This window comes from Echiichthys vipera (assembly GCF_963691815.1).
Source record: "Echiichthys vipera genome assembly, chromosome: 6".
In the NCBI taxonomy this organism is placed as follows: domain Eukaryota; kingdom Metazoa; phylum Chordata; class Actinopteri; order Perciformes; family Trachinidae; genus Echiichthys; species Echiichthys vipera.
Genome location: NC_139831.1, coordinates 8,998,965 through 9,026,764, shown reverse-complemented (window position 1 = coordinate 9,026,764; position 27,800 = coordinate 8,998,965). Strand labels below are relative to the sequence as shown.

Below are 27,800 nucleotides of genomic sequence, written 5' to 3'. Positions count from 1 at the left end.
ATTTTGTATCATCTCAGTACACTTTAGATATATTTACAGAACAAATCTTACTTGTGGACAGGGAGTTGTTAGGTTTGTAAATCTTCCAGAGAAATATTTATTCATATTCACAAAGTCGCCTTGGTTGGGTAGACTGATTGTCGAGGCAGAGGTAAGGACAAGCTTTCTCAGTTAACTGTGATACAATAAAAATACTAAATCTCAATCTAAGGCACCGTTCTACCCTATTGTTAAAGACAAAGTTGAGGACGTAAGAGCGGTCGGCTCTGCACTCCAGCCCTCAAGGATGCAGCAAGACCTGGAATAGATACAGTATCTGTTCAAGCAGCAGCTACAACAGCACACAGGTGCTACTCACGAGTGGAAAGAGGAGTAGGAAAGGTTTGAGGTGGAGTTTGGGAATAGGCGAGGTTTAGGTTACGAATGAGACTTCTAAAACATCTGGGAAGGAACAAATTGTTTCCAGAATATCACAAAACTCTCCTATGGGTCTGTACAGTGAAGCTACTCCTCACTAACCATTCTCTTAACATAGCCAGTAATTTGTGACAGTGCAAAGACTCATGTTTTCTAAATGAGTAATGGATGAAAGCCAAAAAAGCCAGCAGCTGTGAGAGACATGGTAAATAATGAAGGACGGTTTATGGAGTCTGTTACATTCTTTGAGCTTATTGATCAAAGCTAAGATCTAAAGCCCTTAGTCTTTATGTACAAAGAGATTTTTAGTCAGCCAGCAGAAAACAAGGCAAAAATCAAGGTCCCAAAAACCTTGTGCTTGGTCTCTCCAAGCATGGGAAATTTCAAGGTTTTAATAAAGTTCATGAGAAATCAGACCCCTGTCATATTTTGTTTGGTGATGTGCCCTGCCTCATATACAAAGGAGAATAGTTAAGACCTGAGCTGATATGCCTACTGTAACTATCCAATATCCTTTCACATGCTATAGAACATATTTTGATGACATTTGAAGCATCATAAAGAGGCACAGCCTTGACTGATCACGGGTCAGACATGTTGCTGAGGGCTTTAGCAACTCGCCATCAAAATGTCAGCTTTTAGTCTCTGTGAGGCAATATACAGAATCAGAATTTATGGGGTTGAAAGCTCTTAAATATACACAAATACAAACACCTTTTTTTCAGAAACATATAGTGGGTCCCCACTTGGTCCCTTGTTTTTTTTTTTTTTTACAGAGCTCACGTGGAGGAGGGCTTTGTTAAAATGTTTCCAGGCTGCCCAAACGTAACCTGACAACCCCGTCACAGGGCACGAGTCGAACAGAAACCTAACGTATAGCACAGTCACGTACAGAGAGACTTCAATTATCCACATCCTGACGCCGCTCCATCCTAAACATGGCTTCATTTGCCTAATACTGATTATATACACACACAACAGTAACACTTAAATATATGTAGAAATGTATTTTCATATATAAACAAAACAGCCAAATTTTATATTATAAAAAATTATTGAAATGCATTTTGTCAGATGTAGCAGCTAGTGTGTTGGGAATTTTCAAAGACGGTAAACGAATGGGAAATAAATGTAATGGATGAGAGCCGTGCGGACAGAGGGATGGGTGGAGAAGTGTGCATGGATGTGTTGGTAAAGATCAAGTTACAACCAGATAACTGAAAACCTGATTCTTCGTTTCAGCTGACTATTCAAGTTCAGTTCAATAACAAACACATACCGCCTTAAGAAGTTTAGAATTCAACTCATGGACTTCACCTGTTAAGATAGTATGTTGCAGTTATGGTTATTCAAACAGTTTTTTGGTGAAGATGAGACCAAACCTGGATGCAACTCACATTCTGATGGAAATTACAATGATGTTGTTAGTAAACATATATTCTATATACATATGTAAAAATGAACAAAAACCTAAATGAACAGACTGGAGAAACTTCACTGAACATGTGAATTCACTACAGTGCTGTGAATGAATCTCAACGCTATTCATCTTCAAATGTAACAGTTGGAGCTGTGTTTCTGACGCCGTCCAGTGTCCAAAGAAGGAAACACACGGCAAGAGGAGGTGGGACTGAAAAATGGGGCTGAGAGGACAGAGCTTTATGCTCCCAGGTGTAAGCACGTAAAGTCTAAACTGTGCGCATATGTGCTTCAGCATGAGCAATTTTGTATATCCACTCTTAAAAATGAGAAGTTGGGAGAAAATGGTAAGGCCATATTGCTGGATGCTGCAAAAAGCAGCCGGTCGAGTCGATTTAGATGAATCGCGTGCGAAAACTTTGGATGCTATCCCCACCTGACCCCCGACAGAACAGAATGTATTAATGTTCCTTCCTTTAACTCACAATATTCAATTCACACAGCCGAATGTGCATGTGTGCTGGAATATTCTCATACAAGAGAGAAAACAAAAAAAAAACTAAACATATAACAATAATTACAATAACAAAGAAGCCAAAATTAATAAATTACAACAAATGCACCCCTGACAAAGACACAACTTTTAAAAAACATCATCAAATTTGGACACAACATAGAAAAAAAAAAAAAATCTGAAGAAGAGCTAAACACAAGAGGAAGAGGAAAGAGACCTGAAGTGAGCATGTTGAAGGAATATATGTTATTTCCCTGAAGCGTTACATTTTCTTAAATATATCATTTTCATTTATTTGTTTCCTCATAATGTGGGGTGCAAATGTGGCACTTGGGGTGGTCTTTCCGCTTCAACTTGTGCTCCTCCCTCGGAAAGAGGAGGAGAAAGAGGAGGAAGCTGGAACTGGTAGAGGGCTTTTAATTTTTTTTAAAGGAGCTCAGTTGGACAGGAACCTTACGAGTGCAACAGTAAGAGGCTTCTCAGGAACGGCTGCAGCATCAAATCTCTACAGAGACACAGGAAGAAAGAATTACAGTCTACCTTTAAGAAGAATAAGTCAAAAAATGCCCAATAGATGAACAAATGTAAGTGACTCCTCACCTGACAGAGCTTCTATGGGTTGATTAGAGGAATGCAGGGTGTTGACGGGGGTTCCCTTGTCCTCGAAGGCTACCCTGGCCCCGTCTGAGCTCCCGTCACAGTTGATCAAGAGCTGGTTACAGTCCTCTGCCTCGATGAGTGGCCGAGTCTTGGAGTGGACGTTGAGGTCAATGAGTTCCTCAAAGCTCCACTGGTTGGATTTACCGTTGAGACCTGAGACCACCTTGGCGGAGTCCTGCTCATTCAGGAACTCTGAGCCCTCGACGAGGCGGCTCTTAGGGACTGGACTGGAGAGGGGAGGGGTGAAAGACGGAGGTAGAGGTGGGAGGCTGTTAGAAATCTGTCTTTCACCTTCCGGATCACGTTTCTAACACGATTTTGTCACAGACAGATGGGGAAGTGAGTGCATGATGGCAGAAAGAAACCCAGTCTAATAAAGGATAAGGCTGCTGTTACTTTATGTATTTCAAATAACAAACACATCCGATGAAAGTGAAATGAAATGAATGAGTGAATGAAAGTCCATCTCAGCTCCATCCCAATCTTTTCTACTGAAGAAGAAAATTCTGAAAAACGAGTCCTAAATACAAAGTTTTATTTCATTTTTTTAAAAGTTATTTCTAAATGCCGTGGGAGTGAATTGCCAAAATCTGTGCTTTCCTGGAAGGGATATAACCCTCTCGGCTACAATGCCATCATAAAACGATTATTGAGACATCGTGATGGATCAAATTGTTTTTATTTCCATACAGGATTTCTTTTTCTCACTGTGTGACTCCTTGCAAGATATTAAACATTGCATATTTATAATGATCTATAATTAAAATAAACACATCAATTTACTTCCATTTTTTTAAATTCTGTTAGACAGGCATTATAATTATAAATATACTGTATATATATATTTCTTTCAAAAAATGTAAACATTCAACAGTGGCTCATTGGCCAGAATTCTAACTGTAAAAGTTAAGGCACTCAAATACTAGCATATTGACCAAACCAAACATTTCACATAAGTACATAAGAGCCTGCCTGTCCACTCCCTTTGTCCAGCTTTGTTGTCCTGATTCTTTCCTGTTATGTCATTTTCCGTGTGAGTAAATGGAGGCCGATGCAAAAACCTGAGTGAAATTTCTTGCATTTGCACATATACTTGGCCAATAAAGCTGATTCAGTTAACAATAAAGTAATGTCAGCACCACTCTGAGCAGTCTCTGTGAGGTTCATTATCTCTTCAAGAGTCATACCTTACTGCCTGAGTCTCATCTGTGCTTATGCCATTGTTATTCTCCTTGTCGTCCGTCTCTGGTTTTCCGTTCACGCTGCCCAGGGGCTCCTCTCGTTGTGCCAACGGCTCACCAGAGGACAGACAACACTCGTCTTTGTCATCATCCATGCCGATGTCATCTGTCTGGCCTATGTGAGTGGAGGAAATGGTTGAATGAGACATGTCATAAATCACAAGCCATTTATGTAAAGGATATGCAAACAAAAGCAAACAGGGGTAAAACACTCCTTCTCTCTCAATGACAAAACACCACATTGAGAAATGCAGTGCTCTTCATGCACTCGGATATCCTGAGTAAGGACATGAGTACACTTACTCTGAGTTTCACAGTCATCTCCCTCCTCTCCGTCCTCTCCATTCTCCTGTTTATCGTCATCTCCTTCATCTCTCTACGCAGGAGACAAACCTTGGTTAACATACACTCAGTGTAGATGATGTTGTCTGCAGGCTGAATGAACATGAGCTCACCTTAAAGTCACTTTGGTCCCCTCTTCTTGTTCTCTTCATTATCTCTTCAATTCTCTGAAACGAAAATGGAGAGCATATCTTTGTAAGTAATTTGATCCATCGAGATCTACACAATGAGGCAACATGAAGAAAACTCTGTTTATGTTGGACACTGATTAAAATTCTTGATTCTTAAAGGAGGGTCTGTGGCACTCTGCCTGGAGGTCTGAAGTTTTAATATTTATTTACTGAAATTATAATCTTTTTAAAGGCTTCGTAGTAAAAAAAAATAATTTCTAAATCTTAGTTTATAGATTACATACTGTATATTATAAATACCGTAATGTGAATCAGTGTTTAATTTAGTCTATGTGTGTGTGTGTGTGTGTGTGTGTGTGTGTGTGTGTGTGTGTGTGTGTGTGTGTGTGTGTGTGTGTGTGTGTGTGTGTGTGTGTGTGTGTGTGTTTTGAATGCCCTTCAAATGATCCCTATTCTCTTCAGGTACAATGTTACTTGCAGCTAACTGAATTGACGTCAGTTGCATAGAACCTAAGGTCTGTCTGAAGTTCCTGCCTGTTAAAAGTGAGGTTTTCAATGCCCCTGTTGCTATTGCTAACATGGGAATTGTTGGTCTCTGTAAATCAGAGTATGCTCTAGGACTCTATATCTACTATTTATGGAAAGTGTCCTGAGAAACTATTGAGAGCCTCTGGATTAAACCAGTTAAAATATTATTTTGCTATTTTGGTCAGGACATCTGGTCATGCACTTCAGAACAGATTTTGATCGGAGGATCAAGCAACACACAGAGGATTCTCTCCATTAGTCTACTCATACCTTCCTCCTCTCTAGTCGTTCTTGCTGGTTCTGCTGCATGATGCGGTCTCTCTCCTGACGGACTCTCTCCGCCTCCTCCAGGGCTTTGGCCTCAGCCTCCTCCCGTTCCTTCTGGAGTTCAGCCTGCTTCACTGCATCCTCTTCTGCCATTCTCACCCGCTCCACCTCTGCTAGGCGAGCATCTTCCTCCTCTTGGATTTTCCTCTCCTCTGCAAGCTTCTTCTCCTCTTCCAGGCGTTTCAGACGAGCCTCCTCCGCTAAACGCATCTCTTCTTCCTTTCTCACCCTTGAGGTGAAGAAACAGCAGCAAATGGCTTAAAAGCACTCTCACAAATAAATACAGGTAACAGGTAATACAGTTAAAAAAGTGGACATGTAGGAGGTCATTATCAACAGTACGGAGACTTTTAGCCTGGTCAAAACAATTGGTTTCAATTAATAACTACAATTCCCTTGGGAGCGATTTAACAGCCAGTACTGCCGTGTTGTCCATAGTACTTTGTTGTTATCATATCTGATGCATTGCTGCCATACGCAAAATGATGATAGAAATGGTGAAAGATGATTTGGGGAGATAAATATTATACATTCACTGAACAGTTCTAATAATCTTACTTCTCTTCTTCCTCCCTCTGGATCCTGAGCAGCTCCTCTCTCTCTTTCTGCTCTCGCATCAGTCTGCGGTTCTCTGCCAGGATCTTGGCTGCCTCAGCGGCCGAGTTGGTGCCTGTTGCGGCTTTAGAGTCTGACAGGTAGAAAGACAAAATTAGAAAATACATTTAGCACTTTATGTTACCCGTTTCTCATTGTAGAGCTGATCTGAGGCCACAGCACCTGGCCCTCCACAGGACGCACTGACTGGAGGATGAGTAATAATGGAGAAAGGAGAGACAGCCAGACTGGCAGAGGTGGTTAGCCCTGACAGAGAGAGACAGGAGCTGAACAGAGAAACAAGCCACCTGATACAGAGTTGTGTGACTTTCACATGATCTTCGCTGTGCTCTTTCAGAGAACTCTGCGGGAATACAGTCACATACATTACACAGGGTAATACATACAATGAAATAAAAATCTATTTGTCTGTCATTAGAGATTTTGCCATTCCATTTAAAGCATAGCATTTATCCCTTTAATATTTCTGAGTGCTTCAGTCTATGGTAGGCAATGTTGCAAATCGATGAGCAGGACTGTTTTGTGGAAATATTGAGATTTGTATGAGATTTATGGAACAAAATTGGGTACTTAAACATTTGGTTGATGAATCAAAAACAGACATTTTGCCCACATAAATCCTCTCAATTGATTTGATATCAATAAAAAAAAAGATGTATCTTTTCATACAATCCTAAACATAAATATGCATACCTAAACTGTACTACCTACAAACATTTTCTATTTACATATTTCTAGTGGATACAGTGGACAAAAGTCTTTGTCCAGTTGCATGTAGTATTAAACAATTACTAAGCGATTTTATGGTGCAGAGCATGCTTCTCTCCAGAAGGTGGCTGCAGCAACAACCTTGGATGTGTAACAGGATGTGACTCCAGCTGGAACTTAATAGGTCTCCTGCTCCACTGAGATTTATAGCAAACTGAGCTTTTGCCACGTCAGTTTGACACACAGACACACACAAACACACACGTAACAAATTATTAATACAGTATTTGAGTATTAATTTAACAAACCATCCTATTGCAATGTATTTTGGACCCAACAGCTTTGGCTGTTGTAGTTCCTCCTTTTAATTCCTTTTGCACCAACTTTGTTCACTATGAATAATGCAAAGTGTAAACAGAACAGGTGTGGAGGATGACGAGTAAGAAGCCTTTGTGTAGTTGCAATCTTTGCAACAGATTAAGGGACACCCAATTATTTAAAGGTGATTATCTGAAACAAGATGTGCCTCAGTGAAATGTCAACAAAGAAACGACTTTGATCTTTTTTGGGGTGCGTAAGCAGGTTTGGACCTGTGCAGCAATGAACTTCAGTAATATTCATATAGTCAAGATAAAAATAGATGACTTGCTGTGTCACTTCCCTCCCTGAAACTGACAGCAGGTCTTGATGCACAGTGCAAACATCCTGGTTTCCAGAATAAAGAGCAGCCTTGGTAAATATTGGTACTGACTGATCTGTCAGCTGACCAGGAAAGGTACCTAAGTTCCTCGGAACTATTAACATGTTTGGTACTAATATGAAATGAATTCTATAAATATAAATATATTTATGAAATTCAATAAAACATTAATATTGTGGACTGTATTCTTATCACTGAGAATTGCTCACCATCTTTCTCTTTGGTCTTGCTGGAATCAGAGGATTGTGGAGACACAGCCTGGACAGGACACAGGTCCTTAGACTTGGAGTCCCTCTTTCGCAGGGTGGGGGGCCCTGTTGGAGTGAGAGCTGGTTTCTGGATAGGTGGAGGTTTGGATGACGTAGGCTGGGGGGATGGGGGGCGCTGTTTCATTGCACCCGGTGAGGGTGGGCGTGACTTGGAACTTTGCCTGTAAGAAAAAAGTGTGACTTGTTCATGATTTATGATGAAATCATAAATAAAAGGCTGCATCCAAACTCTCAATAAACTTAGAGTAAAATATCACTAAATAACATAAGCTGTATTAAAGAAATCTTACTTGGATGCTGATGGGGAGGGGGTCCTCTTTGGGGCTGGGTTGGGGGCTGGGGATGGTGAACGGTTGCGCCCCAGGGTAGTAGATGTAGATGGGGAGGCGGGACGTTGCCTTCCAGGCGATGGTGTTAACTGCTTGTCCTTCTGTCGTTCCACAGAGATGGGACAGAAGTGAGGAACTTATTCATGATAATCGCTCACTCTATTAATGTGGGCATAAATTGTAGCACTTTGTTGCAAAAAGTTAACATTACATGGGTAGCAGAAATACTGTATACTGTATATATTTCTAATGTATCCCATTAATCATCTAGTGATCCCTAATGTTGATCTTGGGACCCCAAAAAGGATCTGCTCACGTAGGTTGGCAACTACTGGTCTATGCAATATAATTATCTTTACATTTGAACAGAATCAGGAGTTTGTGGGGGGAAAAGTTGCCCCAAAACATGGGTGCCTGCCTATTATAACGGAGTAACTACAGTGAAAACTGATCATAAACTCCTTTTTAAGATTCTTCATATAGTTTAACTGATACTTCAAACAGTGACACAATGCTGGTGTGAAGGAGCCCTGGGTCCCAAAAGGAAAAATGACAATTCATTTTATGTACCCATGTGAGAAATCTCTTTTATAATAAACTCTAACAGCTTTGGTCAAATTACTTGATGGATGAGGATGGGACGGAAAAGCAGAACAGTAAATCGGTGATCGGCGTACAGTTTCTTAAGAGGGACAGGACATTCATTTCCTGTTTATGTCAATATAGCATTGGCGCAAGAACGGCAAATAGACAGTATCTTTGTACAAAGAAAAAATAAATCATCTCAAATACACACACAGCAGTAACAGCCATTTACTTCACCATGACAATCCTAAACCCATCATAATATCCTGTAGAAACCGACATGGTGTCTTTTTGCACTATTAAAGTTGTTTTCTTATAAACCTTTTGATAATGTAACAAGAAACACCGCCACTGTAGGCAGGTGGCCTAACTCAGCTGACTGGAAAGAACACATTTAAAGTGTCTCACAATGCCTGCATGATAAGCTGTTAATTTTAAATCATTTCCACACCAATTTGTGCGTGTGGAGGAAAACAGATGGTGGGGTGAGTATTGTCAAAGGCTTTTGAGATATCAGGCCCCAGGGTTGGGGTGGGTGCAACTTTGCATGGTCGGATCTGTCCATAATCAGGCCACTGTGGATCCCTTTGTCTCATGCTACGACAATGAGGGCCTTCACAGCCACGGAAGAGGAGGACAGGAGGCAGGTTATATGCGCGAGAGCAAGAGAGAGAGAAAGCAAGAGAGAGAGAGCAAGAGAGAGTGAGAGAAAGACAGCCAGGCACTACGGGTAACCAAGTGAAAACATGAGACATCACTTATAAGTAGCAGTAAGTTGGCAATATATGAACAAGTTAATATTATGAGTGATGAGTAAAGATCAAAGAACAGCTGGAGGAACATTTCCCTGTGGTTAGCATCCTGCAGAGGTACTTTGACAGGCAAATTTAGCCGGATATGTGCATATAAATCAGAGTCTTTGTTGCCACTTGCTTGTCTCTTGACCAATTTAATCTCAATTTTGGAAACAAAAATTAAAGATTGGACGATACCATTTAAAGACCATCTAAAGCCAGGTTACTCCATCAGTAAACATCAAACTGACTGACTGACACAGAACTGTAAAATAATTCAACATTATCCTGTTGACTACATAGCTGTATTTTAAATTAATTACTACAATTTTCAACTGAGTTATTGTTGTCAGTTGAAATCTAACAAACAGGTGACATGTTACTACAGCATTTTCCATACAACAGTGATATTCAGGCATCCAAAGTGACTGTACCTACTAACTGAAACGTGATCAAATCGTCAGCAAGCTTCCCTTCCAATACTGTTCAAGCAAACAGACCTCCTCTAGGGAGCATTATCAGTCAGTCAGCTACCTCCTGCATTGCCGTTTTACACACATGTATGCGGAGTATCCATACTTGCATAACCATATAAGAGCCACATATTTAATGAAGATACAAAAACGCAGCTGAAGGAGAAGGGCGCAGGGAGGACAATCTGGAATTAATGACCATCTGCAGTTACAGCTTTCACTTCAGATCATTAAATGCATTATTCATCTGTTTTAGTAAATGTCTGATTCAAACAGTTTTCTTTGTAGGTCAGTTAGTAACATTAACGTCGAAAGGTGTTCTCACCAGTGAGGGGTCAAGGGCTCCGTCGGCCGACACTGAGGTGGTCATGCCGCTCTTCTGTCGGTCAATGCTGCGGCTGCGCACGGGTCCCCGCGGTGGATGCAGGGGAGTGGCAGAGGCTGAGCGAGGACACAGGTGATACTCTGGTAAAGGACACAGTCATCGGAGGGCCAGGGGAGCACAACCAATGGGAGGTGTGATAAGCAACCGCGTTGGGCAGCAAAGCAGCAAAGAGCCAAAAGAAAGAGGAATGCAAAGAGTGGAGGAAAAGAGAGGGAGAGAAATAGAGAGAGAGAGAGAAAGAAAGGGAGGGTGGGAAGAAATGCGGTAGGGTTTTTTTTTTAAGGGGACAAAAGCACAAAAAAAGCAATTTGTTAGATATAGCACTTTGGGCGGGCAATGGCATGATTTCTGAAGCTTTGTTGGGCAGGAGATTACAGCAGACATAAGGGGCAGCGGGTACCAACGTCACAAAAACCACACTCCACAGGTGCCAAAGCTTTCGGACACAACATGAACAAACCTGAACACCAAGCACCACAGCACAGGCCACACTACACAAAACCTACCACCAGCACAGTACACAAACACTGACACTACAGACATATCACACACATTTATTAGTACACTGAACTCACAATAAGTGTTTATAGTCGTGTGTGTTGTATTCAGTTGATGTAACTAAAAAATTAGTCTCTGAGTCATTCCTGCCTTCACAATGCAACTCTCCAGGCTCCAGATCACACAACATTTGCCTGGATTAAAGACACAGCCGTCTCTGGCACAAGCATTGTCTTACAATTTTCTAAAGCTTTCAACACACAAACCAACCCAACTGGATGTAAACAGGACCAACTGATCTAAAATGTTGATGCCAAGTGGCTAAATAACTATAACTGTCCTTACCACAGAGTGTGGGCTGTAGTTGGCAAGGAGAGCGAGGACTGTTGTTCACTGGCTATGAGATTGCTGTGTCAGATTGAGGGATTAGCCATGATAATCCTGAGACCTGGAGAACTCTCTCTGCCACAGCCTGGCCACAAATGTGTTTTGTAATTTATTCTGACTGTGCACTGAGCAGCTATGGTGTATGAAATTTACCCTCTCATAAGCTACTGCTGCTGCTAATGCGAATGTGTCATGTTTCAACTGGGGCTATACTTAGCAGAAGCTCTATAGCTGCTAATGGGTTTGTAATGGCCGATCAATAAACACCACAACCTAAAACCAACAAGGGGGATACAGTGCAGTGAGTCAGTACTTTATAGTATGGTTCTTTCAGTCTTACAAAAAAAAGTCAACACAAAAATGCAGTATTCATCAGTGCGTGTCAGGTTTCAGATTCATTTAGGGTCATCTATGCTGAGTCTGGGACTTTGTAGACCCTCAACTGCGCCCTTATGTACTGTAGATCACTCCCATTGGAGCACACTTCAAGAAACACTTCACTTTTAATGTAAAGCATGCAAGTCATCTGTTGAGACGTACTGTAAAATCCCACCTAGATGGCTTCAGAGCATATTTTAGTACCAAATGTCAGCCCAGAATTCAGTGCCAGAATGGGAATGTACTAATTTTGATTAGTGTGACGTCAAGCCGATATATTCTGTTGAAATGCCATTAATTACTATTTCAGCATTTCAGCCTTACTACCAGAACACATGCAATAGCACAACAGTCTTAACCTGACGTAACAATAACCAACAGGTAAGCAGCTTAGCGCAAATCTCCCAGCGTGGACCCTGAGGCTCCTCAGATGTAGAGAAATGCTCCCAGCCAAGTCGGCCTTGCTCAGCTCAGCTCAGCACAGCATACAACAGCCAATTGTGTCAGATCTAAGAGTGCATGTGAGTTGGACGTGTGTGTGTCTGTCTCTCAATATTTACTGAGTAACTATGTTCTCTCACATGAGTGTACTTTGCAAATAATTACTGTACATACACAGCAAGAACAGCTGATCAGTACAATAGGGGCTTTTACACAGGGCTGCAACTTCTGTAATTCCACCACCACCACCAAGAAGCCAGCGTTCACTTTGACAGGATTGTTCTAAAAGCATGATGATCTGGGATATGGGATATGAGCTCAGATCTAGTAAAGTGATAATGGGAGTGACTGGGTTGACTTTCTATCGATAAAACAAGGATAAGTAAAGAGGACCAGGGTCTGTGTCTGGCCTCCTTTCCTCTCTGTCAGTGTCTCCTAGGTTACCTGGAGCATCTGTTCCTTCAGCTGACAGGGCGGCGGCGCTCTTGCTCCTAGCTAGTGAGGCCTGGGTGGGGGTGAGCAGGCGACTAAGGACCCCTCCATCCACAGTGCCGGCCGGTGGCCTGCGAGCTACATGACCGAAAAATCACCCGAAAAAAAAAAGAGAACAAAGAGGCCAAGGAAAGAGTGGATGAGGATGGGGGATGTAGGTAAAACAAAGAAGGGGGATAGGGGGGTCAATTAAGTTTAGAAAGGTCACCATGTGATTTAACCAACAGGAAAGAATCAACATAAACAACCAAGGGTTATGCCTCAATATTCTTACATGGGCTCCTTATCAACAGTTTTTAACCTGTTAACTGTAAGTGACATTCAATCAAATGAGGATAAGAGACAGTAAGGAAAGGATGCCATGGAAGAATGCTGAGACAGTCCAAAGACTGATTGTCTGGTAACTGACGAGCAGTTAAAAAAGTAGTCAAAATAGACAATGAGGTCAAATCAATGGTCCCCTGAGGTAGAGGGAGGTGTGCTGATGGGAAAAAACAATCGATTAGTGAACTTCATAAGTCAGAAGAGGAATACTATTGGGTAGGAAAATGAGAAGTGAAACAAACCTAAAAGTGATAGGGCAAGTGACTGTGAACAGGCAAGAGTTATTCTAGCTTCTGCTGTGGAAACATTTCTATGGTTAATATAAAGAAGGTGCCAAATTTGAATAAAATAAGGAAGCTGACTTCAATGGTCAGCACTGAACAAGTCAGCATATTATGAAAGCACTATGGTGAATAATGATTTCACAGCAGAAACTAAGAGCTCTTGTAGTCATGAAATTAAAGAATTAACAATTCCCCATGTAGGCCTTTGTTGCTACAAAGTAGAAATCATACCAGAAGTTTAAGTGTTGACAGGATGATTTTGCCACATGTCCCTAAATGCTAGCTCTTCAAAAAGGAGAGTCCAGAGTCACCCACTTCCCTTTGGAACCCCTTACTGAGATGACATCTGTTGCAGACAGATTTGTTGTTGGCTGTTAAGTGCTAGCCTCTGGGGCACGGAAGCACGGCCGCTGATCTGCAGCTCTGTATTAAGAATCTGGTCTGAGATTAGGTTGTAGTTATAAAAACATGTTATGTTTGAGAGCTTTGGGGTTAAATAACTTTAATAAAAAGGTTATTTTTGCAAGTACTAAGTCAGTATGAATTATTGTAGCTGTGTTGTATTATTGTTTAGGATTACCACACAGAACAAACATTTATGCAAAACAGGAACTTTTTTTTTTTTTACATCTGATGATGTGCATGAATGCGGACATTGGCTGTTGGACTAACAAAAGCATGGGAGGTAAATGGCAATACACAGACTGCAGTTAGTTGCTGGGGTCATTTTCTGTGCTCTGAAGGTGCTATGGTGGGATGGCACTGACACACACCACGCTGAAGCACAAGCCTAGTGACTTGAATCCAGCTATGACGTCATCTTGGAGGGAGAAAACAATCAACACTTTGTGACAACAAAACAATACACTGTGTTAGTGCGGACCATGATGCACAACAAAACCACAACCGGGATGTCTCTTTAAAAGAAAACAATGAAAACGGTTAAAACAAGAGAAGCTGTCAGTGAGAAACACGGCACAGTACAGGATCTGGTGGGTTAAGACAACAGAAAGGTTAAGACATACACGGACGAGTGTTCCCAGTAAATCACACACAACAGTTTAGAGAGACATAGCAGCTGCCCAGGGGCAATTCAGCAGTCAGTGAGAAGAATTAGAAAGAGGGGAGCACGCAGAAAGACGATTTGGGCAGTGTATAGACCCATATACCTATATATAAAAATATAGCATCCCTGAAATCTCTTAGTAGCCGTAAGATAGTCTTGATGAAGTTTCAAAAACGGAGCAAATTTAGAATGAGCAAGCCGTTAACATCATAGCAACATGCTTGTTATTCAGAGAGGCCTGAGTGATGCAGATAGGGCCCTGAGGAAAACGATAAGTGATTGTTCATGCTAGCCACCTTGATCATCCGTTGTCCCCTCATCAGGCTTGGCAGGGGTCTGTGCTCTGCCCGCACTTACTCGTGTGAGGGAGGAACTTCTCTTCTTGACAGAACGGCCTACGGACATGAAAGTGGAGTTATAGCCAAGCAGGCACTGGGAAGGAGTCAACACGGAATCCCCAGACAGTTTACAAGTCATGTGCACTTCATTTGGCCATAGGCGAGTCACCAGGCTAGGGCAGACAGCAGCCGATGTGAAGTGTAAGTACACAGAGGACAGCTGTGACTACTGACAGAATCTGACAGAAATTCAGGATGTAAATCCCTGGTTATGATATTGATAGCTTTAAGTGTTCAAATAATTACCATGTAAAATATCTACCTGTGAGAGAGCTTAATTTATAAAGGAAACTATTGAATCCTTTTTTTATTAACTGTGTTGGTCTGCTCAGTTTTGCACTAATACATCATCTTTGTTATGAAAGCAAAGTGTGGGATGGAGATGGGATATTTTGCACCTGTCTGTTCCACCTGAAGCTTTTTGCCATCTTCCTTACTGGCCTGAGCAGCATTGCCATTGTTAGGCAACCGGTTACAAGACGAACTCCTCGGCTTAACACCTGAGAGACAATGATGAAACACCCAATGGTGAATTGACACAGCGCTCTCTCTGGTACAAAGTCCCTTAGACTTTTACAAAATATTCATACTGTAGGCCTGGGAAAGAAAAGGCATGAATATTAAAAAAGCTGAGAAATATAGAGAAATCGACAATATCAGAAAAACGAGATGGCGTTGGCAGCCAATTGAAGCTGTGGAGAAATATAAATCTACTGATTGTCTTGATTATTTTTTCAGCAGAAATCAAACACACTTCTTGTGAATCAAAATACACTCAGGAATATTGCGACAGGCTTCCATACCACTATGAGCATATTTATTAATGAATCACCAGTTGGTGCCGGAGAACCTTTCTGATTCTGAAATTTTGATTTTAGTGAATGATTGAGAGGTCATGCTACTTTATCATTAGCTGGAACCAGAAACAGAGAGCTAAAGCATTTTGTTTTACCATTCTTTCAATGCTCCAGTGAGCCTGTGGGTAAAACCCTGGATATGGAGAGCACATGGGTCAGAGTTCACTCCAGGCTTCAGAGTTGGAATAGAAAGTGGGTTTGTTCTACAGTTTGATTTACAATTCATCACCTGATGGATCTCAGTACATTACTCATCATTGAAGAAGGTTTACCTGGCTGATAATAGACTGTTCAGTACATACAGCATTGGTTAGGGCACAAGAATGCAGGGACGGTAAGAGGAAGGGAGGCAGGGAGAGGGAGAAGGAGTAAATGAGGGAGGGAGGGAGGGAGAAGGAGGGAGGGAAAAGAGGAGACTTACTTTTGTCAGGAGATTTGATAAGGGTGGCAGAGGAGGAGGATAGGCGTTTGCTGATTCCAGCCTCGGATGGCTGTTTCAGGTTCATGGTGGATGTGGAGCGCTTGTCCACTAAGAGGGAGGAGGAGAGACAGACAAGGGAGGCGGGTTTTACACTGGAGGTTGGCCAGTGGAGGAGGGAGTACAAGGTTCTGCAATATCCTAATATGCATAGGGTGATATGCTGCTTCAATAATATATCTAAAATAAAAATACAAAAAAACTACATACACTGATATATACTATAATTAGCTACTAATGCAGTGCACATTTAGTGACGCACACAAAACACAAAAACAGCATGAATTTGCTGGTAAATATCATGTTTAACATGATAATGTACATTTTTAACAAACCATAACAAAGTTGTGGTTTTAGAGTCAGTGAGCCACTCAAAAGAAGAGAGCATCATAACATAACAAGATCCGTGCCAGACAACCAAGGCGTGATATTAGTTCTGTTTTTTTGTGTGCCATTCAATTAGACTTCCATGCAAAGGCCCCCATGTGACCTGGACGTGCTCAACAGTTTGAGTGAGTAAAACCTAAAGCTATACTTCCAGCTATTCACCCAGCACAAGGCACATTCAGAATACAGACCCCGTAAAAAAAACTGTTAGTGATAAGCTGCCAGTTAGACTGCAGGTGGGGGTTGGTAGGGTGGAGTGAGGTTGGGGTGGTGGGAAGCATAGTAGGTAACCAAGCTATGTAGAGAGTTGGTGCAGGTCCATGCTGCGTTGCTACATTGGTGAGCAAATTATCAACAAATAAAACCTTGTCGACTCCTTGGTGGCTTTTCTGGCGAGGCAGGGGAGATAACTATAGTTACTGGAGATGTGGAGCCAGCATCAGAGTCTCCTGTGGGAAAAGAGAGCTCTCAGAGAGGAGCCATAAAATACAAGATGCTGAGGAATATCCTTCAAGGAAAGAGAAAAAAGGTCAAACCTGGCTGGTAACTGTCAATATTTGCTTGACACCCAGCGGAGAAAGCAATAAATACACTGGTTTGAGTATTTCCAAATGTGGCACCAAAGAGTCATTAGTTGGTACATTCAACATTATAAACAAAATGTAACTGAAATGACTGTATTTCAGAGTAACAAACAATCTGCAGATTATTGTGGTTTATTGCTCGAGTGATTGAACAGAGGGGCCAATTGATAGATCACATGCATGTAGTGTTTTGGGAGTGAGAGCCTAAAAGACTACTGTACAGGTCAACTGTGAATAAAGGACCAGTGATGACAGGGCCTCTACCTGTTCGTCCATCTGAGTCTGTGGACAGTCCTCCCCAGGACCATCTTTTCTGCCTCTGCTCCACTCGCTGACTACGCTCCAATGTCCGCCGCATTACTGCCTCGTAGTGCTCCTACAGCATTACAGAGGCACAGAGACAGAAAAATGCAAGTAATTTACAGTAGAACTCTTTCTAAACCAGAAGCAGAGATAAGACCTGACAATGTCATCTGTACTACAATATATACATTACATAACGGCTGTTATCCCCTTAACACTGTCTTTATTCAGAATTATTTTCCTCTCCTTGTGCAAAAAGGTGCATAAAGGAAAAACTGCATCATGTTTTTATGTAAATTCAATGAGTCTCAGCAGAGCAACAACAAGCACTGCTCTGAGGCTCTTGAGACTCTACTCCTACTGCAGCTACCTTTTCCTCTTCCTGTTTCTGCTTCCTCTTCTCCTCCACAGCCAATCGTTTCTGCTCCTCCTTTCTTCGCTGTTCATCAACCTTTTTCTGACGCTCCTCCACTTGACGCTCCACTTGCATCTTGGCCTTGCGCTCCCGCTCCATGATCTGAGAGTCTCGCAAAGCTGACCGAACATACAGTATGTGCATGCATGCAGGAAAATAAGCGACTTATTAGAATGTTGTCTTAGGCTAAAATAATCTCACAAAGAAACCGGGGTGGTCCTCTTACCCTGCTGTCTGTCTGCCTCCTCTCGTCTCTCTTTTGCCACTCGCAGTCGGTCGTCTATTCTAAGTGCAGCACCGTCGAGGACTGCAAACGCATACATGTGCACATGTGGTTAAAATGTAAAAAACATATTCAGCAATAAATTACCATAGAATAAAGGGGGGATTATAAAGCAGCATAGTATTACAAAGGCTCTGCATCAAGCAGATGTGTACATGTGACAGTCATTAATGAGCTTTATCCACTGCTGCAGTAATAAGTTGATGACGCGGGTGTACCTTCAGTAAGATACACTGACAGGGCGGTGGAAGTGGATTGTGTTGCATTTAATGGTTCAGATTATGGCAGACAATAGAGCGGTGACAGGGCAGTATCTGTGGGAACGAATCTGTTTCTGTGTCAGGGTGAGGTGTCATTTACCTGGCTTATTCCCCTGAGGTTTAGCTGGTGTGATGTTGGTTGTAGGTCCTGGGCTGTTCCCTGACAGGCTGCGACGCTCCTCGGCTTGTGCCTGTGCAGCTGCAGCTTTATGCAGGAAAACACATAGACACCCTCAGTTTACACACAGAGAACTAGAGCCGCATCATGTCAAAGCAGGTATATCAGACAAAGCAGGTATATCAGATACTATCTAGGAAACAAATTTGCTTATAGTAGTTCAAACAAATCAAGTTTAAATCAGCTGTTTTTCACTGTGCTTTGTTTGCCATAGGAATGCTAGTTCTAGTGAGACCCAACGGATTTGAAGCAACAGAACAATTCAGCTATTCAGCCATCTGACATAACCCCCCGCTCATGGTCAACCCTGTAGCAGTCATACACTGCTCAGAGGGATGAGCTGTTGTGAGAAACATGTCTGGAATCATACCCATGTGAGCTTCCTGCAAAAGACATCAAATTTAAATAAAATCAATACAAGACACATCTTAAGTCATACTCTGCTTGCAACAAACTGTTTTGTTTTACAATTTTGATTTTTTTTTTTTCCAGTTTGTGATTTCTAGCACCATAGAGAGAAAATTAGCATAAAAATTTTCTTGCTATACCCATAGATGATCAATTCATTTCAGATGAATGCAAGGGTTACAAACGTGCTTTTACAGTAGCAAATCACTTTCCCATCAGGGCCAACAATGGGTCAATCAAACCTTCTTCAGCTTAATCTATTAACAGGAAAATCATGGTTAGGAGATATAGGGGCAGGAAGGAAACAGTGAGGACATGATCAAGCTTTATGCGCCCTGGTATCAGTCCTTTCTCCAGTCTCTTTCCTTCTGTGTAGCTGTGTATTCAGCATTACTGAACTGCTGACAAAGAGGCAGAACGATGGTCAGTCATGTGATATTCACATTACTGATTAACACTCCCAACTGTGTTCTGAAAGACTGTATCCATCACTAACATGAAAATCTACTGTTGCCATAACCATTAAAATTAATGAATGAATGGGCATATAATAATAGTGATTACATACTGATTAGTACATTACATCTATCTAATGGTACCCTGTGTTTTTAAAAACGCAAGATTGCTTCTACAGGTTTAAGCCTATTTATGTTACCGGTACTACAAATCACATGAACTTTACATCACCAGCAACTACTGTTTTGTGGTGATAAAGTTCAAATGCAGTGATGTTGAAAAGTTCTGACGTGAGTTTTTAGAGTGGGCTGCCAAAAAATCCATGCATTTGCATGCTTTATTCATACTGTACTTTACCTAAATTAACAAAAGTAAGGATCTTTTGTGTATGCAATTTGTAGTAATTGTACTAGAACAGGCAAAAACACCACTGTCACGGAATCAATTGGATAAAGAACATCAAACATTAGGTCATCAATGGCATACTCTGATGTGGTGAAATATAAATTAGTAGGATGTAGTGCGACAGAAATGCCAATCCAAAATCGACCAAATGTACTTAAAGAGATATTCTGCTGTTTATAATCCAGGTCATGTCATTGCAAAGTGGGCATTGTGTTCAAATGAACTGTGTTTGGCCTGTCTCAATGGCAGAAGTCCCCACGGAACGCTACATCGGATATCTGATGAGATTTTGGTATCGGCAGATCTCTGAAAGAATGGGCAACGTATCCCTTTAAAGGCACAAAAGTATTGATTCTCCCTCATCTTTCAGAGGGGAGACAAGATAAGAAATGCCCTATTTCCATTGCTTGTGGCATGATATGCTGAGTCATGATCACATGCATCCTCCAAGCAGTAGACAACTGCACGGACTCCTGTAGAATTTCTTCTACATTCCTGTTCTTTCTGTCTGACACGGAGCAGCCACACAGTTTTCAGATCTGCCATACGTAGTTTTATTAAAGCAATCTTGATATATTATTGATATATTGTAGATAAATTACTAGTCACTATAATATTGTCACCCCTCCCACCCCTACTTGGAAAAGTCATAAAGATGCTTCAAACACAAACAAAAAGTTTTCTGCTGCTTCACACCAAGGTAAAAAGGTAAGAAATAGACATTTGTCTTCAAAAGAAGCAGACATGGTGAATTGAAATGGGTACATGAATGAACCTATTGGATGTCATCAAAGTATGCAACAGCTTTTACCGTGCTATATCCAGCGTATGGAAAATTTTCCCACTGTGCCCACCACAGGCACTCATCTCAGAGGACAGCACGGTCTGCAGTACATGTCCTGTCTGTATGGAAATTGACTCTACAATCTACCTTACTCTGGAAAGCAGAGAGAACAAAGAGCCCTTCTTACATGAAGTGACACCGCAGATTGAGAGATAGCATTAGCTCACTACTGAATATGCTTTATTTGCGCCATTAAACCTGTGCAGATTTATTAGTGCCGACAAGAGGAAATAAGAAATATTACAGGATATCTGGATAGATTATTTTGAGACGGATTATGTGATTTTCACAGAGATTTTGACCAAACAATACTCCTGAAGTAGTAACAAACCAGATTTACCAGGAGCTGGACAGGGCAAAGAGAGCTGACATGGTATTCATACGCTGATTATCTGTATTCTGCAGCAGCATTGATGCTCTCCAGTCAAATGATTAGGGTCAAAGTCTGCAGTCCATGCCCAGTGGAAGTGTACTGGTCACTTTTGCTCTCAAACCTACTCACCAGGGGGGCTGAAGAAGGGGGTCTAACCGTGGGTAAATGAAGAAAAATATCTGGGATTTGCCTGGACTTTTAACATCTGTTACAATACAGAAGAGTAACTAATTACCCTTATCAATTACCATTTGTGTAATTTAGTTTTACATATGGAAGGAATCATACAATACCACAAAAATACACTGATCTCAAAGCAAGCACTATTTAGCATGCATGTGCTGTATGTTTACTAGACAGCACTGGCTAGCGTTGATTTTGGGACACTGGTGAAACTGCTATTAACCTTCTGACAACACATTCTCCTTTACTCAAGAGAATAGACCGGAAAAACACCAGGGGCACTGTGGGCCAAAAGTAGTTGATCTTTATTCAGAGGGAAAAGCCATTTAATTCTAGGGCAATAATGAATCACAAATCCAAAGTTTCTCTCCAAAAAAAGGAGTAACAAAATGCTGAGCTGTTGAATCTTGATGCCTCTGGGATCAGTTGAACAGATCATGGTGTAACTAGAGATGCACAGAGATCACCAGTTTTTTTCCAATCCAATCCGATACAGATACCTGGGCTGAGTGTATCGGCCGATACCCGATATCGATCAGATCCTACTGTTGAATGAGTGAACCGTTTACCTTTGCATGTGAGTGAAGGCATCATGCTTGACATAAACATTTAGCCTTGTTAAAAAAAAGGTAACAAATTAACACAGATATAAATGTACTTCATATTATTTCCCAACAAATAACAAAGTGTACATTAGCAGCATAAAGAAATAACTAACACTTCCATGTAAAGTGCACTGCAAAAAGATGTTTTGAAATGTGATATGGCTTCATTAACTTGCTGTGTATATTAATAAAAAAGAAATAAATGGATCGTAATGCTGGATCGGCTGTTAATCATCCGATATCCGATCCAGCTAATTGGTCAATATCGGAGCCGATATCCGATCCAGGTATCGGATCGGTGCATCTCTAGATGCAACAGAAATGTCCAGGCTTTGAATACAGCCCAGAATCATATCTCACTCCCTTCCACAATCTTGCCGTCTCTCTCCACCTTCACAAATGCAAAAAAAGATTCAATAAATAAATGTCAAGCACCCTGTGTAACAAGGTAACTGTTGCTAAGTGATACACACAGCAGCTCAGGATGGATGAAGAGCTTCTCAACCATGCTGCCTGCATCAAGGCAGACATGGACTCTGAAATGAGATTATTTAGAGCTAAATAGAGAGAACAGTCCGTTTTCAAAGATTACTTGTCAGACTAGTTTGTCAAATTACAAGCAACAATTACTTAGTCGGGCTGTAAAATATACACAGTATATCAACAGTAACACCCTGTGAATGATATGATGCCAATATTCAAAAATCCATAAGCGGTAGATTTAGGATAAAATCGAGACAGCTGAAATAGTATTAACTTACACAAAACACTGTCAACAAATTAGTTTAGATAATGCAAATTATTAATTTTCAATGGTATGACCTTCTTACGGGACAGGCTTTAGACGTAATTCTGCACTCTCTGATCTTTAGAGGGAAGTAAAAGCAGACAGGAAAGTAAAGGGGCTGTGTAGGCCTGAGAGCTTCTGTTTTCCCTACAGACCTCAAGAGAGCCAGGTGTGCTCGTAGAATTGAAAAGAGCCAGTCAGATGAGCTGTCTCTCATCACTCCATCACTATGGAGATTTGCACACATTAGCATAAATCATTGCTCCTGCATCAACAGACTCAGCTAACACTTTAATAAGTTAGAGGGATAAAACCACTAGAAATTAACTTCTAGTAATTTCCTTCTGATTATACACCAGGCTGATCAATGGCATTATCAGTGCTGGATAATCAATTGTTCAGGTATGTGTAGTAGGGCTGAGCAATTTTATCGATTCTGCGATATAAATCGATATTTTGTTCCCCAAAAAAGTAACGATTTTTAAGCCGCTAGAATCTATACATAAATCCCTTTCATATCCCCCGTGTTTACCCCCGTTCGCTTTGCAGGAAGAGCGATTTTGTCCCCCAGCCGCTAGTGTCGCTGTTGAGTAAGTTAGCCGTCTAGACACTGTCTTTGAACAGATGACAACATCTACCTCTTCCTGTTTGCGGAGTCAGAGCGAGGAGATTCAAAAAATGGTGTTGAATATAAATCCAACACCTTTGTGCTTAAAAGCTGACGTGTGGGAGCACTTTGGGTTTAAAAGGAAGAAGGAAAGTGACAACTTAGACAAAAGCATCTTGGTTTTCAAGCTGTGTCACACAAACATGAAATACTCCGGAAACACCACCAACCTATGAGCCCACCTAAAACGTCACCACCACCCAGACAAGGTAATGTTAACGGAGGAGCCCAAGAAGCTACGGCGTGACCAAAAACAAACCATGCTGGACATGGATGGTGTATGTTTACACAAATTTACCTCTGCTTTACCAAGGTCACAGAGTCCATTGCCTATTTTATTTTGTCAGGATTTGAGACCGTATTATATTTTCAGAGGCTTGTAAGCTAGTTTGCACTGTTTCAATAAATGGAAACAATTTTCACAACACATCTTTGATTCATCTTGCCCAGCATTTGCAAGCTGTATACTCTCTGTCCCGTCAGACACATATTGTGCAATTGATGTTTTTAGTTTTCAGTTCAGTTAATTAGATCCAAGTAAATGGAAAACTCACAAGATGTTACCAAAATCACACTGTACCTTTTGAATCTTTCAGAAAACGATGCGTGTGTATCGAATTATAACGAATCGTATTGAATCATAGCTTTGACTGAATATTGTGATATATATCGTATCGTGAACGGAATATCGTATCGTGAGATTGGTGTATCGTTACAGCCCTAATGTGTAGCCAGTAGTGATGGATGCTGTTAAAGATCCTGTCTGCAGTGGGCTCAACCACCATGTTGTAGTCACTTAGTTTAATGTGATGGTTTTTTAGTCTGTAATTAATCAGAATGATTATTGTAACAGATATTAATATATATATTTGTACAGCTATTTCGATACAAACTACAATATCATCCAGCAGTTTTAGATAGTAGGAGCACACTGGAAAAACATTCTGTGTGCAGCACGTATACATATTGATTGGATATGGTCAGGGCTGCTGAGAATGGTGGCAGTAAAGACCAGAAAGAGGGCTGGTGATGACCCGACTCTGAAGGCTAGAAGAAAAAAAAAACCTTAACAGGAAGCAGGCCAGTCTGCATTACATCATAACACTTCAAGTTAAGTGCTAACACTGATCAAATGCTAGTTCTCTAAATACCAAGCAAGCTCTTCAGACGTACTTTTTGAAGGCTCTCTAACAGAGACAATGTTGGTATAGTAGGGAAGCAAGAGTGGGTTACTTTGGACTCCTTCCTTCCGACTACAGCCTTTAATGAGCCCTGCTGCATGGTACAATTAAGTAGCTTGTTGCACAGGAAGTGTCTGTGCTGCTTAAAGCAAGGGTGGACAACCATAAGCCACTGAGTGCTAAAAGTACGTAGGGATTTTTACCTCCAAACAGACACTACAACAGGTTAATTTACAGACCAAATCAACTTGAACCAGCAATTAGTTCATTTCATTTTGTCCTAAAACCACCTTGAGTCGTACTTGGCCTCAATAAAAACAACCTTCTGGGACCTTCTTCTAGTCCTCAGATAACACCGCTGATGCACGCTCACACACGTGCGCACACACATGCACAAACACACTAGATCTTCCATGGGATTACTAGGGACCTGCTCATGCAAAGGTAAGCCTTGGCTATTTGCAGTACTGGCAGGATAATGATGACACATCCCAGTTTCCTAGGAAGTCTCCTCTTCCAGGTGGACCGTATTCTTTTGAAGAGATGAGCATTGAAAGGATTTGATCATATGTAAACAAATTATCAATCAAGTTCTTGGGAGACTCTTTAATCTACATCTTTAGATAAGGCACTCGGGGTTAAACAGAGTATGGTATTGGTTTTATAGTGTTATGTTTTAGAGAGCAATCTCTGTTGAGAAAAAAATATGGTCAACTCTCTTTATGAAATAGCAGACACTAGTACAGATACATCACAAACATTTAAATACAACAAAAGTTATATATTTCAAGTATTCTAGGTTACTGTTTCCTAGTTACATGCCAAAACACAGACTGTAATTGAACTTAATTGGTTTATTACACCTCTAACTATTTAAGTTACAACCAAGAGCGCCAAACCAAACATCCAACAATTTGTGACATATGTTGTTACATGGTAAACCCCTAAGTCACACAACTTATCTTTTTGATGTCTGTAGCTCAAGTACCACAGTAAATTAAACTTTGACACCATGCCTCTTCGACAATGTGCGTCCCAGTGGTATGTAGGCCTATTTTATTACAACAGGCCAGCGTTGCCAAGAGAAATCGACTGTCAATAATTGGACGACTTGGAACTGGTTGCAAATGGGAATTTATCCTCCAACCCCAAAGCTGCAGGCAAAATTGGCAGAGAAGTCGTGTATGTGCATGCAGCTGTATTGCATGCACGTCTTTTCTAACGTGAAATGAAAGAAAAACAAGAACAATCCAAAAATAAACTAGAAACAATTCTGATGTATAAATGTATGATCTGCCTTATGAACAAAACTATCCTGATGATAGACTGACCTTAGTTCGAGCTTACACAAATGAACATGTTTTGCAATTCAAATCTTTTGAGTGTGCACACGATGACACAGCCCACGAGTCCATTTAAAAGGTCGAAATAAAGAAGGAGGGGGGCACTTGTGCTAGAAGAGCCAAGCTAAATGGACAGATCCAAGAAGAAAGTACACACTGGATTTGAGGCTGGTCCATTTCCTCCTTTGGTTAGATCCGACCAGTTCACAAATACTTCTCATGCTTTTAATTCTGCAGCAGCAATCGCTGAGCCAGGATCAGGATAACCTTGCAGTGTGACTTGCAGTAGTGTGATCTCCCTTCATAATAGCAGGGTGCAATGTATCCTTGCTCACATTTTTGTGGAAATGACCATGCACGTGAGCTAGATTCCTAACATTATTTTATTACTGACAGTCCTCCGCTGAAGGCTCAGCAAACTGACATCCTTTCACTCCTCACAGTGCCAGGATTCCTACATTTCACATCACTGCAAATGTGGATATTATCATAAAACCACAGAATTGGGTGGATGTAAATTCCAGATTGAAAATACTGAATGGAAAAGCAAAGGGAAACAGGAAGAATATGGGTAGAACATGCCTACACCCACACTGGGTATGCAGAAAACCCCCTCTCACCCTAAAAACACTAAAAAAAAAAGCCAAACTTGCAGCTCGAGTCATAACAAACTGTGCATTCATGCCCACAGATGCAGACACAGTAAACATCCATGTCTACGTCTGGAAGGGGCCAACTGAGGCATGGATGAGAAGCATTGATAGAGACTTTGCCGTTGCAGTCGGTCTACAAAGTATTTACAAAAATGCAACGTGCCTCTTGCTTAATAGAGCCGTTTGTGACGTAGAGCTGCTGGTCAAACCAAAACCCCTTTATCGCTTCATCGAGACGTTTAAAAAGAAAAACTATGCTGCCTTATCAGAGCTGTGTGTCTGACAGTGTCTCACACTCCAGCTTTATCTTAAATTCAGGTCAGACATTGTTATAGTTACCCTCCCTGGAGGGCGGAGGGGGTCATGCCATATGTCAACAAATAAGCACAACTGCCCAATGGATATAGAGGAGAGAAGACCACTTTTTGAGCAGGAAGCTACAAAAACTGCTGATGTACTGTGAACAGGCTGGCCTGTGACTTTAATAATAATAAATAAAGAGTTGTCAGTTGGTTTCTACTACAAAGAAGTGCAGTAACTACACACGCTGATGACATTTCTGCACAGATCTGGACCTGGAAGTATGGAGGTTGATTGATTTGGATAAAAAAAATATTCAATGGCAAACTGCTAAACCATGATCCATCATCAATGTGCCAACAAGTCATTTGTTGTGACAGGAAACAAACTTTAAAGCCATTTTTTTGTAGTTACTGCCCTTTAGGTTTATAGGGCACTGTGAGCTTTAACGCAGATCAGATCAACTTCAACACAAAAGACACAGAGAAGCGCTTCCTGAACTCTTCCTGATGGGGATAACAGATCACTTTTGACAATAATCCCCAAGTGATGAGCAACGTTATCTAATCTAACGTCAGCTACAAAGCAGTTAGCTTCGTTTACCAAGCATTTAGAGATGATCTAAATAGTCTTATGTGTTCACACTGCAACAATTTGTTATAAAACGTGATTAAAAAGCAGGTAAAGCGAAGCCAAAGTGAGCTAAGCGCCAGACAAGTAACGTTGAGTCGTGACATGTCAACCGGCTCTCTGACATTACAACTTTAGCTGACGTGAACTACGAGAACTTTATGTCATTTAGCTTTTACCGGAACTTATAAACATAGCTATGTGCTGGGATGGGTGAATCCAACCCAACTTGTACTATTTACGGTGGGGAGAAGTTGCAGATTAGTCCGCATCCATTGTGAGCAGACAACCGGGACAGCGAGCTAACGTTAGTAGCACAGACGAGCTACATGTTCAAATAACCCGGTTAACGGCGGCAGTTGCCAACAAACATTACAAACTGGTAACTACGTTTGTAAGACACACATGTAACGTTACGCCAACAAGTAACCACGGCTGCCAAAGTATTTTCTTACCCATTTGGGCTCGTAAGCCTTTGAGAGTCGTTGCACCCTCCGCCATTTCTGTGAAGTTTT

At 41.2% G+C, this 27,800-nt stretch overlaps 1 protein-coding gene across 6 annotated transcripts; it reads right to left on the bottom strand.

The window, feature by feature from the left end:
* Nucleotides 1-28: 28 nt before the first annotated feature.
* On the bottom strand, nucleotides 29-27,800 carry map7d3 (MAP7 domain containing 3). 6 transcript variants are annotated; one of them, XM_083915572.1, is made up of 20 exons: nucleotides 27,741-27,800; nucleotides 18,373-18,477; nucleotides 17,956-18,036; nucleotides 17,685-17,848; nucleotides 17,276-17,387; nucleotides 16,793-16,876; nucleotides 15,984-16,091; nucleotides 15,104-15,205; nucleotides 14,604-14,702; nucleotides 12,586-12,711; nucleotides 10,378-10,517; nucleotides 8,162-8,301; nucleotides 7,812-8,032; nucleotides 6,138-6,267; nucleotides 5,523-5,808; nucleotides 4,707-4,760; nucleotides 4,555-4,627; nucleotides 4,198-4,366; nucleotides 2,951-3,237; nucleotides 29-2,855 (listed from the first exon to the last, which is right to left on the bottom strand). In XM_083915572.1, the coding sequence occupies exons 1-20, from the start codon at nucleotides 27,784-27,786 to the stop codon at nucleotides 2,848-2,850; spliced, it is 2,535 nt and encodes an 844-aa protein (XP_083771698.1). In that variant the 5' UTR covers nucleotides 27,787-27,800; the 3' UTR covers nucleotides 29-2,847. The 6 variants fall into 6 exon arrangements, with proteins under 6 accessions (XP_083771698.1, XP_083771693.1, XP_083771695.1 ...); XM_083915567.1 differs by having other exon boundaries at nucleotides 10,378-10,493; nucleotides 27,741-27,790; XM_083915569.1 differs by lacking the exon at nucleotides 12,586-12,711 and having other exon boundaries at nucleotides 27,741-27,790.

Coding starts and splice junctions, on each gene's coding strand:
- map7d3 (XM_083915572.1), bottom strand. CDS start 27,786: ATGGCGGAGGGTGCAACGACTCTCAAAGGCTTACGAGCCCAAATGG. Junction 17,388..17,684: donor AGAAACAGGAAGAGGAAAAG/GTAGCTGCAGTA, acceptor GTAATGCTGTAG/GAGCACTACGAGGCAGTAAT. Junction 3,238..4,197: donor GATGAGACTCAGGCAGTAAG/GTATGACTCTTG, acceptor TCCCCTCTCCAG/TCCAGTCCCTAAGAGCCGCC.